The sequence below is a fragment of the Protopterus annectens genome, chromosome 3.part0, assembly GCF_019279795.1.
Source record: "Protopterus annectens isolate FY-2018-M chromosome 3.part0, PAN1.0, whole genome shotgun sequence".
In the NCBI taxonomy this organism is placed as follows: Eukaryota; Metazoa; Chordata; order Ceratodontiformes; family Protopteridae; genus Protopterus; species Protopterus annectens.
The window spans coordinates 776,041,872-776,056,745 of record NC_056731.1 but is presented as its reverse complement, the minus strand read 5'-3'; the positions used below and the strand labels follow the sequence as shown (position 1 = coordinate 776,056,745).

At 41.1% G+C, this 14,874-nt stretch overlaps 1 protein-coding gene across 2 annotated transcripts in view; it reads left to right on the top strand.

The window, feature by feature from the left end:
* SDHA (succinate dehydrogenase complex flavoprotein subunit A) overlaps positions 1 to 14,874 on the top strand; it is an 803,000-nt gene that overhangs the window by 618,182 nt on the left and 169,944 nt on the right. For both annotated transcript variants that reach the window (XM_044065115.1, XM_044065116.1), the window contains exon 14: positions 13,274 to 13,387. In XM_044065115.1, the coding sequence (XP_043921050.1) occupies positions 13,274 to 13,387 (114 nt within the window). The remainder of the gene's footprint in view (positions 1 to 13,273; positions 13,388 to 14,874) is intronic.

The window sequence follows — 14,874 nt, the reverse complement described above, 5'->3', positions numbered from 1 at the left end:
TATTTGAAGTAAATTACAAAATGAAGAAGGCAGAGGTATATAACACCTAAAGGGTTAAGAATGCTAGTTCTGTTAACATATGCAAGTGACAATATAATGATTTTAAAAATCATTTTGGATACAAGAAGAAATTTGCACAAATGGGTGTCTAAGGGTGATAAGGATATCTTTAAAGTGAAAAGTAAAGGTTTAGGCGATGTACTAAAGATAGGGGAGTATATATATTGCAATGTATGAAATTTCTGTGTTAGGTATAATATTTGGGAATAAAGATGCAAGTAGAATTCAATGGGAAAAGCAACAGAATAAATAAAACAAACCTGTCTTTTCTGGAGAACATATACTACATCATTCACAAAAGGGGCTTATTTGATAAATTAAATTGTGATGGGAAAAATAGCATGCTTAGCAAGTTATGTTGTCAACAGTATTTGAAAAGGAATTATTGCAGATTTTTTTTCATTTATATAGACTTCTAGATTAAACCCGTTAAAAAGAGACGTTTATACAAATTTATTGAAGTAACATATATCACTGGGCTAATTGACCCTAAACCACCACCTTTGTTTACATACAAGTGGATAAATGAAAAAGAAATGTGTGGGTAGTAAAATGGTATAAATGTGACAATTTTTGGTAAAAGAGAAAAAGTCCATAAATGAAATAAAATATTTGTGTGGAAAATAAAAATTGATCTAGAAAAGTTAGAAAAGTATGGTATATGCATGTAATGATAAAACATTACTATGTAAAACCATGGAAAATCGGACAGATGAAAAAATTAAAGCTGTAAAAATAAGTGAATGGTGTAATTGGAAAGTAGAATGTTAAGATTTTTGTGGAAACTAGTAATAGATGAATTGCCAGTAAAACGAAATAGGCAGTACAACAAGAAAAGAAATTAAATATGTTTACATTGTCAAGAAGAAACAACTACAGAACATGTGCTTTTGAAATGTAAAAAAGTAAAAAAAAAAGTTATGGGAAACACTATGTAAAGAAGACTTTTTTGAAGATGTAAAAGAAGTGGATTAAATAAACATGGATATGATTAAATATGGATATTAAGATGAAGTAAAGAATATGTTAAATATATATAAAATGTTATTTTATGTTATTTGGGATGAAAAAAATAAAATTGTAATCATAAATGGATTTTAGCAACAATAATAAGTAAAATCAGATGGTTGTGGAAATAGGAGTGAGTCTAATAGGAATGAAAATTTAGTATGATTGCAAAGGAAATTATGAATGTGTAAACAGATTTGTATAGCTGTATGTATATTTGTAAATATGTAAATATTCTATAAATAGCTCTTTTTGTATATAATTAAAGGATCCCTACTCTTTTCTGTACATACTGTGGGATCTTTTGCAATCATCAGAACTACCACCAACTGAAGAAGATGGGGATGTCAGCTTAATATCTTATCCAAAAGTCAAGACACTCAGGAGTTCAGCACCCTCTAATGCTGCTCTGCAGTGTGAGAAATCTAGCCATCTGAATCGGAATAGTGCCCATAGACTTCTGGTCTTCCAGAACCAAAAGTGAGTATACTACTACTTGTGCCACTGACACTGCAGAACATGCCCCTCAACTGTCCAGATTTTTGCCTCATAGATTTGGTCCTCATAAAATATGTGGTTTTCTGGTAAATCGGTGAGGACGGAAGTCGCTAAATAAAAGCATATATTTGAGTTTCAGACCTCATATCTTTCAGAAAATGTATGGTAACACAAATCCTGTTATTCTAGCAACTTTAAGAACAATATTTAAAATGTGTCCCCATTTTTTGGTCTTTGCCCCCCCCCCCCAATTATTTGAGGCTTTTTACAGATCTCTTGCTCTAAGAGGTTGAGAGGTATTCTGCAGGATATTTTAGAGACAGCTGACCCGGTCCTCTGTATATATGTTTTCCAAGCATTGTAAGTTAGACCTTTTTTCCAGTTTGCCTATGCCATCTTCAAGGGAATGCTGTGCCCTTATCTTCCCCAGGTTTACCAGCCTCCCTTGTTTGCAGAGACAGTCGGTTCTGGTAATGTTCCCTAAGGTTATATCTGCAACAGTGAACCACAGGATGTACTTGATACAGTTGTGTAGTCAGCTTACCATAATTGCAGATATTTGTACGTGGCAAGTGTTGCAGTCCTGACTGCTTCCTTCCATCATAGTAATCATGGGGATCATGTTGAGGTGCTCCAAAGGGGATCAGGGTCAGTTGATCACTCCACACAGAACTGCTTTGCATTTCTGTGGCCCATTGCATGCTAACTCCTTTGAAGTGAGCAGGCCTACACAGGCGTTTGGGCTAAAAACAGAAAACCTCTCATGATGGCTGCCTCAGTGATGCTCCCCTCCCCATGATATGAAAGGAACTGCCTACCTGAGAGAGACAGAGAATCTGATGGTGTGGAGGGGGGGGCAGCAAAATAATCTGATGAGGGATTGTAAGTGGGAGTTAGAGGAAGTCTGCTAGTAGCATAAATTATTCCTATCCTGATGGCTGCTCCTTCTGTATTTCAGGTGTTGAGATTCTTCTGAGAACCTAGAACTGGCCTCCCCACCATTAAGAAGCTGGATAGTCACAGGGTAAATAATACCTGTGAATACAGTGTCTGCTGTTTGCTGCTAGAGGGAAAAACTTGTTAACTTTTTTGATAAGGAAACAAAAGTGTGCACAGTTTAGGAAGGAAGGTTTATACATAGTTCTCTCCTACAGTCAGAACAATAATTTGCCAAATGTACATCATGGTCCAAGTAAAATCTCTTAGGTCCCGAGAGACAGAATAAATAGACTGATTTAAATGGCCTCGAAGATGTGAAGGCCTGCTATTAAATATGATTGATGTAATTGATGCTCATAGTAGTTGTGCAGTAAGAGGCATGGTCATCAGGAGACATGCTAGGCTTTGGATTAAGCTACTCCTAGATTTGTGGCAGCTGTTGAATGTCCCTTGGACAATGATGACTTGTTTGGATCCCCCCTTTCATGAGATTTCCTTAAGAAACTGGAGAAGGGTAAACAACAAAATCGTTCAGGCAGCTGACCTACCTAGCTACTATACCAGACATGTATTGATAGAAATTATTCTAACACAGAAACAAAGTTGTACAGTTGGAGCTGTTATTTTCCAGTTTACTGTAGAAGGTGTGCATAGCAGCCCAGAGAGTCCTGAAGGCTCTAAGCTACATTCCCAGTAGTATCCTGATGGTGTCTGTGGACTGTTACCATATGAAAGAGAATAATACCGCAGATACCTATGAAAACCGCAAAGCATCCCATGGACAAAATATTGACAATGATCCTGTTCGTCAGGAGGGAGTTCAGTTGGCTGTCCCAGCAAGTGAAAAGCACTCCAGGGATACTCTTGTAACCCTGGAGTGTAAGCAGATGCGTACGATGCATACCTGAGACCTGGCTGGTGGGTCTTGTACTGCTCATTTCAGAGTGCAGGAAATATAGAACCACCTCCATATTGTTGAAGCATGTTAACTTAAAAGAAATGAGGGCCTTAATTCTGGCTGTAGAAGCATTTGAAATATTACGTCACCCAAAAACACCAATAGTGATGGAGGTACCACTGTTATGAGGTATATAAGCAAGAAGTGTTTATTTGTAGTTGTCCGGGTTTGTAGTGATAACCCTGCAATATAGTTTCCCAGCTAGGTCTTCATCTTTTGGCTACTTGTATATGTTTAGGACTAAACTCTGTGTCAGACAAGCTGAGCAGAACTTCATCAAGCTTCCATGAATAGAGGCTGGGCACGTACGTTTTTCAAAGCTTAGGGCAGAGCTCAGGGTCACCAGAAATTGAGTCTTTTAAACTGCATCAAAATTACTAGCTGAAAAACGTGTTTCCATGCAGTGTGCATGGGCAGTGAACTCTAGACAGGAATACTCTTGCTCATTTCTTTCATCTTCAGAGTCTCATGAAAAGTAAGAGGAAGCGCACACTTTATGCTAATGGCCTCTTTGTAAGTGAGGCAGCTGTGGTTCTCTCAGCTGCTTCAACTGAGCAGCAAGTGGCAGTTCAGCTTTTTACTGGAGAACAGGTCACTACTACACCCGTACACAGAGAGACTCACTGTTAGCATGGGTGTTATCAGCTTGATAGCTTTAAGGGAACAGTTCTCTGAGGAGCTGCAGTTAATCATGCAGTTGACCAAGAAGCCAAACATCTTGGACCGCATAACTACAATGATACCTGTGCTGTCTCCATGGGACCTCATCTTTGTAGTGAAAAAAACAACACCTAGCTCTTTTCAAACCAGTGCTTGAGTGACACTCATTTGTTTTACTTCGGAAAGTCTTTCTGATAGGCATTACATCAGCCACTAACATATGGAAACTACAAGCTATTATGTGTAAGATTATTTCTGTGAGTTTCTTAAGGGCAGTCTTAGACATAATTCCTCCTACATACCTAAAATAGTATCAGAATTAATATTCAGTCAGATCATGCAGTTATCCATCTTGTATTGTAGTTCATAGAACAGGAGAGAAGAGGATTTTGTGTGTTAAATATGCATAGGCATCTGAGATATGTTAGCAGTCTGAGCAGCTATTTCATGCCAGCAACGTAGATCTGTATCCAGACAGACACCTTCAGTATTGCCGGCTAATTGTATTGCTGTAGTAAAAAACTGTCTCTCTGCTTTTCCCGGTTAGGGGTCACCACAGCGGAGCTCCGGTCCGCTAATGATTGGCAGTGAATTTTTACAGTGTCGAGTTGCCAGCCCAGCACCCAACCTTCAAGGAAGGCACACCCACACACGCATGCACCTACCTGCATGTCTTTAAATTCACATGACCGCGGGGAGGACATGCAGTCTTCGCACAGAAGGTGCTCCAGCTGAGAATCGAATCGGAGAACCTCTTGCTGTGAGGCGACAATGCTAACTGCTGCACCACCGCGGCCTCTAATCCGATCTAGCTAAACTGCAAGTATTTCTGCTTCTTGAACTGTTTTAAACTGTTTAAAGTTGTTTTTGCACCTGCACTTTTAAAGTTTATCCTGTTTGTTGCATTTATCTGTTGAGGCTACACACTCAAGTGCGCTAGCCTGCGTTACATATTTATTGCATTTTCGTGCTGTTTGTTGCAAAAAAGAAAAAAAACAAAAAAATGATCCTTGTTTCCCATCTTTCCTGACCTAGAGTAGTCCAAATACAGGCTTTGCTGTATTCTGGACTTTTGGAAAGTTCCTGTGTTGCCCATTTCCTTTCCTGGATAAAGGGAGGCTTCTGTTGTTCACCAGTGGCAGTGGGGAGTTTAGAGCAGCCTATCTATACCTGGAGGAGTGTTCCCAGCACAAGAATCTGATGGTCTGTTGGCCGTTTTGGGCCAATTTCTAGCTCTTTCAAGTCCCCCTGTATAAAACCCGCTTTGGCGTGGCTTTGCGCGATTTTGCGCATAGCGCAGCATGGGGCAGCTCTGCTTAATTGGGTTTAAACCATTCTCGGCTCCACAAAGTCTGCTCTTCACTTTTTCCCTTAGAACTGATCTAGTTCTCATAATAAACACCCTATTCCTACTCTAAAGCCTGGCACTTGCTCACTAAAGCAATTGTGTAAGTCAGCACTAAAAAATTAAAAGCACTACACCCTCACAAACTCCCCTTGAGTACCTTGTTCCCCATTGGCCCTTTTTTTCAAATATAAAGGAATTCCCAATACTATTCTAGCATGTCCAAAGGTCAGTTGTCAATCTCCTCTCCGGTCCAGCTGGTGAATCTGGGAATCTTGAGGCAATGTTACAACTACCTCATGTACACAGACAACCCTCTCCTCCTCCCAACAAATTCCAACGCATGTGAGAGATGCAACCATATAGTCAAACTGAAAGCTAAGCTCTCTCAACTCAGTACTGGCGTAACCTGTCAGGAGGAGAAGGAAACCACACTCACTACAATTCCAGTCTCACATAGACCTACCACGACAGCAAACCAAACACATAAACACACAAAAACATACTCGGAGGCTCTAAGTAAAAATCTGCCTTAGCAGCAGAGACCTCCAAAGCAGACACCCAAGCAACCGCTACCCCAAAACAAAACACGTGCAACACATAGCTCACAAAGCCAGTGTGCCGAACAGTCACAGCCCTTAAGGCTAAACAACACACCTGATACACTTGTAATAGGTGACGCACACTGACGTCCCACTCACCAGGCTGAACAAGGAGAAGGTCACGGTGAGCTGCCTGCCGGGCGCTAGGATCCGCCACATAACACAAGCACTCAGGTCACTCCAAGGCAAGTACAAATATGACTCAGTCATTGTCCATGCTGGTGTGAATGACCTGACACGTACCTCCCTGGACTACATGAAAAGAGACATAGAGGAGCTCTCTAAGCATGTAGCCCGGGCCGGTATGACCCTGACCTTGAGTAGCATCTTGCCCTCACCAAGAATGATGCCAAAATATGAAGACAAGATGATCAATTTCAACAGTTGGCTTAAGTATTGGTGTCATTCAAAGGGGATCCAATGCCTGTCAGCCTGGGATGACATGCTCGACAAGCCACGATACTTCACTAGGGACGGCTTGCACCTGTCAGGGCTTTCGGATATTGGCAAAGGCTCTTGCCACCCCCATAGTGCCTTTTTTAGGCAAGGCTCAAAAGACAAAGCCACCTCCATAGGTATAACAAGGGATAAGAAACTGAGTAATGCTACTCAACGCCAGAAGTCTAAACCTCACAATGCACACACTCGAAACTCTCCTTGGCATGGAGAACATCGATATCTGTGCAGTAACAGAAACTTGGTTCAAGGCTCCCGAGAGCACCCCAGCACTACCAGGTTATACCTCATAGCATGATTTTCGGCCCCAAAACTTGGACCAAACCACAAAAGGAGGGGGAGTATCAATATTCGTCAAATATACCCACACCTCCAGGTTGGTGGCACAGCACGAAGCATCAGAGACCATCCATGTGCAACTAACAGTGGGTAAAACTGCCTTCCAGTTTATAGCCTGCTACAGACCACCCTCCCAAACCCAGGAACCCCACTCAGCCTTCCTGAGAACACTGGAAAATATGAAGGTTTCTCCAAACACCATTATATTGGGCGACTTCAACTACCCAAACATAGACTGGGAGCATTACTCTAGCTCCAACACCCTAGCCCAAAGGTTCCTAGAATTTATAAACTCAAATGCTATGGAACAACTTGTTACCACTCCCACAAGAGGGGAAAACATACTGGACCTGATCATCACCAACATGGGGGCTCTATGCTCCAGACCAGAAGTGTATCCCTCACTGGTAAGATCAGACCATAAACTAATCTCACTGGATATTCACATCCCGACCCTACCCCCTGCCCAGAAAACCACAGTGAAAAACTTCTCTAAAGCAAATTTCACACTCCTCAAAACCAAGGTGGAATCCTTCAAAGCCCCCGGGCCTCTGGAAAATACGGCCCAGACTGCAGAATCCTTTATAAACGCATTCTATGAACACCTTAAGGATTGCATGGATCATGCAATCCCAAATAAAACCAAGACCCAATCCTCCAAAGGCAGGCGTCCTGTCTGGTGGAGCCCAGCCATAAACAAACTATACAATAGAAGGAGGAAGCTACTACATGATAGAGCAAAATCCCAAAAAGGGAAGGCATCTCTGATCAGTATTAGCAAAAAACTACGGGCACTCATAAAATCGTCTAAGGCCAGCTTCGAGAAAAATTGCACAGGACACTAAGGATAATCACAAGGCTTTCTTTAGTTATGTTAGGAACCTGGGTGGGAATTCCCAGATATGCTCAGAATTAGTCCAAAATGACAAAAAATACACTGAACCCACAGACATTGCCAACATCCTAGCTGATAGGTTTAGCGCAAACTTTGCCCCCCCCCCCCCCCCCCACCGAAAGAGCAAATATCTATCCCAGCAGAGTGCTGCCCACCTGACATCTCAGATGCTCAGGTAAGAGCCGCCCTCTCCAAAGCAAAAAACACAGCATCAATGGGACCAGACGGTGTCCCGAGCTGCGTCCTACATGAACTCCAAGAAGAGCTAAACCCAAACATAAAACTACTGTTCAATCTCAGCCTTACTACAGGATATGTACCCAAAGAGTGACGTACAGCAACAGTGGTCCCTTTCCACAAAGGTGGTGCCTCAACAAATCCTGGAAACTATTGCCCCATAAGTCTGACTAGCTTGGTCTGCAAAGCTATGGAAAGGATCATCATGGACCTCATAAGTAAAGATATTGGGGACCTACAGACACTGGATCCTACCCAGTTCGGCTTTAAGGGCAGATCCTGCCTCTTAAACCTGGTCGATTTCTTTGAAACAGTCACCAAGGCCATTGCCGAGGGGAAGGTGGTCCACACAGCCTACCTGGACCTCGCAAAAGCCTTCGATACAATACCCCACTCGGGCATTATAGATAAGCTCACCAGCTTAAATATAAACCCCTATGTCACTAGATGGGTTGCAAACTAGCTCAAGGACAGAACCCACATGGTTAGAATCGCTGGAGCCATGTCAGACTCCAAACCAGTTACAAGTGGCGTCCCACAAATGGGACCTCTCTTTTTCAGTATATATTTCTCAGAGGTACAGGCCAACACGGAAGGACTCTGGCTGACCAAGTTCACAGATGACTGCAAACTAGGTGCCATAATCGACTCTCCAGCCACCACAAGCTTCCTACAAAAGGGCCTCATAGAAACAGACAACTGGTGCCAGAGTCATGGCCTCAAGCTAAACGCCAAAAAGTGTATAGTCATCCCCTTTGGCAAAAACAAAGTGCCCACAAATTACCACATAGGTGGTAATCCATTAAGTACGGAAGAAGTAATTAGGGACCTGGGGACCCAAGTTGATAGCAATCTCTCATTTGTAAACCACGTGGCCAAAGTGGTTAGAAAAACATTTTATATAGCCCACCTAATCATGAAGGGATTCACACGTAGATCAGGGGAGGTCATCGTGCCTCTTTACTCATCCCTCATCAGGCCCATAATTGAGTACAATGCCCCTTTTGGGATGTACCTTACCAGACACCTGCAGCAACTGGAAAGACCCCAAAAGTACCTCACCAAGAGGATCAAAGGGCTCAAACAAATGCCATATGCTGCCCGGTTAAAGAAACTCCAGCTCTACTCAGTGGCATACCGCCTGCTCAGAGGCGATCTGTGCCTGACGTATAAAGCCATGTCCAACCTGGAATTAATGGACATGCGGCACCTCAGAAAATCCAAATCCCATCAAGCTATGCGCTCGAGAGACTTGAACCTCAGCACTGAAATAAATAGGACATGCTGGAGGGACGGATTCATAACCCAGAGGCTCCCTTCACTCTGGAATAAAATCCCAGTCCAGGTTAGGCAGAGTCCCTCATTGACTCTCTTCAAGAGGAATCTTGATGAGTGGATGGGAGATCATAAGTTTACCCCAGGTATCACTTCTGTGTCACTGTTAGACAGAGGCACAGTATACTAACCTCGAAAAAGGGCATAGCAAAATTCATTTAAAATGGGTGGCGAAAGCCGAACACACTCTGGCTAGGCTTATAAATGCCCTAGGGCAGATAGCCTAGTATGAACCTAATTGTAAAAAATTTTGGAGGTTGTTAAGAGCTCACACTCATCTAGGGCAGCAGCTATAAAAGCAGCCTTTTTTAGAACTGTATCACCACATAGCATCTGTGAGACAGCCATCTGGAGTGTGCACACCTTTTCCAAGCATTACAAGCCGAACATATATAGTCCAGGGGTAGTGCAGGTTTAGCTAGTGCAGTCTTGTAGGACATGTTTTATAATCACCATCATCACCTACAAGGGCAGTTAACTGCTTTAACGCCTATCCCATAGGTAATGAATAATACTGCAGTTGTGATCCTTATGATGAACATAGTACAGTTGTGGGAGTACACTTGTCATAATAGTAGATGCTCAGATAGAAGGATCACAGCTGAAGTATAGCCTTCTTCCTACCTTCTCCATGTGCCACCCTTTTTCTTTTGTTTTGTTACTGTTGGAGAAGGGAGTATTAGTGAAAGGATATACTTTGTTCTCCATTTTAGGGAGGAGAGGAGCCCTAGACGAGTATGTCTCCTGTCTGTCTTTCTGTACAATACAAAAGTAGTCTGTATTTAAAATTTTGCCTTTATAGACTTCCAAGGTTTTAACTACTTCATTACTTAAATCAGGTGTGTGATCCAGATTGAGGACCCAGGACATCACATGCCTCTGTCCTAGGTACATATGTGTAAAGAACTGTACGTGGTGCAAGCTGCTCTGCCTTTTAACCATGCTCTAAATAATTGTCCGTGCAATGAAGGAGTTCATCACTTTTCTTAGGACATCTGAGTGCTCTAGAAGTCAGTTTGAAAGGCTGGATAGTCCATATAGGGATGATTTGCACTAATAAATAATGCTACATTGATGATTCTTTTATTTAAATGCATACTGGTATATTGAGTATGTACACCGAACTGTGTCATTGGTGATTTCTCTGAAAAAAGACGTAAATGAATTATGAAATGTTTTTAAACGTGATGTATTTAAGACCGATCAAAGTACTTCAGCAAAAAAAAAAAAAAAAAAAAACTGGCACTGTTCCCAGAGACTGAGATTTGATGATTCTTGGCACTTTCATAAATGTAGAAATGGACTACCTGATTTTTACTGTGTTTAATCTATGCCTCGTTATGGAGATGCAAAATGCACTATGAGTGAATAACAGGCTGAAGAATAAAATCATGTCAGTGTAATAGTCCCTAGCAGACCGTGGTGTATAACAAGTTGCAGAATAATGCTTAATAATAGTGGTAATGAGACCCTTGTTTTCCAGCGAATGTCTGGATATGATTAAAAAAAAGTTTTCAGTTTAAGTTGTGTTTTCCTTTAACTTTGTGTTGGATCTAGATGTCTCTTGGTTTTATTATATGACTCGCACCTTCCCTTTGCTCCAAACGCTTATTGTGCCTTATAAGAAGTCTGTCACCCATGTGTACTCATCCCTCCCATTTCAGCTCTTTGCACATAAACCTGTTTTAAATGTGTCAGTATACTATTTGACGCACTTGTATTTGTTCACATCCCAAAATGCAAATAAGTTAAAGAAATCGGGCATGGTTTGTTGCCAAAAAGGTATTTGCAGTTCACATGTATTGTATTCTATCAGTTTTCAAATATCTTTTAATTCTAAGGGATAAAATCATGGCAGAAATGGAAATAAACCCACACAGCTTACATCTGCACCTCCTTTTATTGTCTTATGTAACCTAGCCAAGAAGTCTATCAGAAAGCATAAAAAAAATCTCCAAACAAAGAAAAAATTACCTCTTACTTTTCTCAAACACTTTTGTAAAGAAGTTAACCTTCTTACAGGAAGAAAACCTCATCAGGATACCCTGTCTACAAATATTATTCAAAGTGTTACAACAAAACTTTCTCTAGAAGATTTCCTTAAAGAATTTTGCAATCTCCCATGAATAAACTGCACATCTCCCACAGATCATGTGTTGCCCACCCCCAACCATCATTCATCCCTATCTTCCATTTCAGATCCGTTTGTCCCAGAGAAGTTTCTGTTCTACTTGGAAATATTTCCTCTGACACCTCTCTTTGATCTGACAACATAAACCCCTTGTTGATGCATCACTGCTGAGAACATCTGTCTTCCTGTCATCCACATATATAATCTATGTCTCACAGAAAACGTCATGCCAAAAATTTGGAAAACTTCCCTAATTAAAGCCCTTCCAAAGCAAATGAACCCAAAAAATAACATGTCCAATATCCATTCTCCCAGTTCTTGGCAAACTTCTAGAAAAGATGGTTTTCGTCCAGCTGTCTTTCTATATCCTGCAGTGCCACCTGCTCTCCTCCAAACAGCATGAATTCTAGCTTGGTTGAAGTACTGACAGCACTTTGGGTCTTAACTGATGACTTCCTTCAGAACTCTGATAGTAGCCTTCTTGCAGGTACCCTATTTATAGACCTGACAAAGGCATTTGACCTCATTGACCACGGTCTTCTCCAAAACAAACTGAAATGGGCATCATTCCATACCCCAATTCCAAATTTAAAAACTTCCTAACTGACGGAGACTTTATAATTAAAACAGGATCTTCTCATTCAGAATCTGCACCTCTTACCAGTCCTATAGCACAAAGATCCACTCTTGTCCCCCTCTTCTTCTCCATATTCGTTAACAAACTTTCGTGTGACTTCCCTCATCTCCCACTTATCGTCTGTGCTGATGACGTGGTCATTTACCAATCAGGCCACTCCCACATCAGCATTCAGTGCCAAATCCAGTCAGACTTGCATGTGCTCTACCAGTGGCTCTTAAACATAAACTAGTACTGAGCCCCACTAAGGCTAAAAGTATGCTTTTTGGAACTCCACAGAAAATTCACCAAGCACCTGACTCTCTAAATATCTTTGACTTGCAACTATTCCATAGAAATGCACTGTACTTTCAAATACCTAGGATTATGGCTTGATCAGTCACTAAACCTTCATTTCCACATAGATGAAGTAAAAGCCAAAATAAAATCCCTTCTCTTCTGGGCCAAAAACATCTCCCTTTCTTTCCCAATCAGCCAGAGCAGTCCTTGGCAGAGGAGTTCTCCTTCCTTAACTTGAATATGGGCTTCCAGTCTTTGCTTCTGCCTCCAAGAAAAATGCTGCCACACACCAAAATATTTTTAACTGCATTTGCCAGTTCATCACAGATTCGCCACTCTGTGAAGCATCACTGTATCAACCTGGAAAAAGACAAATGGCTACCCATAAAACAAAGATCTAACCTACTGATAGAATCCCAGCTCTACAGACTACTCCAACTCAACATATTTACTCCCCTTGCAGCTACGCTTCTTGAAAAAAAAAACTCCTCTTACAACCTGAGACTGTACTCACAGGCCATACCATCTTTCTTACCCATAGAATCAAACTCCTTATGCTTTTGCACTTCCTTCAAATACAGGACATATTATCTAACACACTATCCCTATCACCTTTCAAAGTCTCTTATCCTCTCTCAAGATTTACTGAAGATTGACCCACATATTTAGAAACTAATCTATGTATTGTTTATTACACTGTGCTTGTTGACTAGAATGTATTTATACATTTTTTTTTCTGTGCAACTAGACTGAACTACTCTGCTATTGCTTACATTTCTGTATTTTTTGTTTGCGAAATGTTTTGTATTTCACCAGGGCTGATCCTGAAATTGGTCAGTGTACTACCTCGGTAAGCAAATACAAATTTAATAAATGTTTTTGTTCCTTTTCTAGACTAGAGTAGATGAGTATGACTATTCCAAGCCCATACAAGGACAACAGAAGAGACCCTTTAATGAGCACTGGAGAAAACACACACTTTCTTACATAGACAAGGATACAGGAAAGGTAAGTTTGTTTTCCATTATGTACTGGTCGTCCGGGAAGCTGACCTTGACCTTGAATTTGCAAATACTGAGTTTGCTGCCTTGCACTTAGAAGCCTACATACTTAACCCTTTCACATCTCTTGAAGGACTTGTCACTTTCAGAAACTGTAATGTCAAGTATCTCTTTTACGACAGTCACTGCTAACAGGTATTGCCACCACGTTTTCAACATCCAGTCTGCACGTGGTACCGTGATAGATTTAGAAGCAGTTGCCAGGCAAATCTGTCTTCGTGTTCATGCATTAGTGATCATGCAGCTGTAATAGTAAGAATACTGAGTATGGCCAGCTGTCTGGTATAAAGTGATGACCTAGTTTTTCATTTAGCACTGTGGGCACTTGAGGAGGCTGGCATGTGATGTGAAAGCAGAGGAATGAGGCAGAGTCTACTTGCTTGCTTCTAGGTAGGTGTGTGGGTGATGGGGGGGTTCAGAAGTGCATGTTCTATAGGTATTACTGATTGAGCTTAGCCTTCTAGGGCTTAGGGTAGTTGATGAGATGCCTCTTGTAGAAGCAGAAGCATGCTTTTTGTGTATGATGCAAACATATGCACTAGAGAACTGATGGGCCTTAAAGTAAAACCTCCTTTAGTTTTGTCTTTGAATGATGGCACAATTCATGTGACATAACCACCACCTCTAGGTGGATTTTCAGCTTCCTGGAGAGTAAATGGGCCAGTTGGCAAATGGCACACTGACTTTGATGGTGATTGGGAAGCAAAAAATGGCACAGTGATTTTGATGGTGATTTGGGGGGGGGGGGCTATTTAGAGTGGTGTCCTCCCTACCAAAGTTCATGAGTGCAATATCACATTGTTTCAGAACAAATTCTTGGACAAAAGCAGTTTTACTTGTTTTTTATGTACAAAAAAGGCTTCCACTTTCCAAGGGTTTACTAGCACTGAGCTGATGAAAATTATTCTGCCACTGCAGAATTATTTTTAGTGACAATATATATTGTGTAGATTATCACACTGTCTTGTGAAACTTTTTTTTTTCTTTTAATTTCAGTTAATCTAAATTGGTTTTCTATTCCAGATTGTACTTAATGTTTCTCATGAAATGGAACTGTGCCTGAAAATGGGTCCCTTGGTTGCTTCTTGCACTAGCTCTGATAAATTCAAGTAAATAAAATAAAAAAAAAAATCTTAGTTCATGAGAACTCCAACAGTAAATAATTGATGGGGTTTAAAATACAGCAGCATTGCATGTCTTCATCAGGTTTGTCTGTCAGGTTTTGAAAAAGCAAAGCAAATGGACTCTAAATTAAAACAATCTCTGCCTCCTGGTGCATGCACTTGCAAATGCTTTAGTTTTGCTGGCAAAGGACAGATCCAGCTTCAAGATTAAATTCATCCCAGTTATTTTTTCAGTATTTCTTTCAGAATTATAGCGTGTGCATGTGCTGTTAGATATTTGAGGCTCGTCTTTACTGTTGTGCTTCTTTAT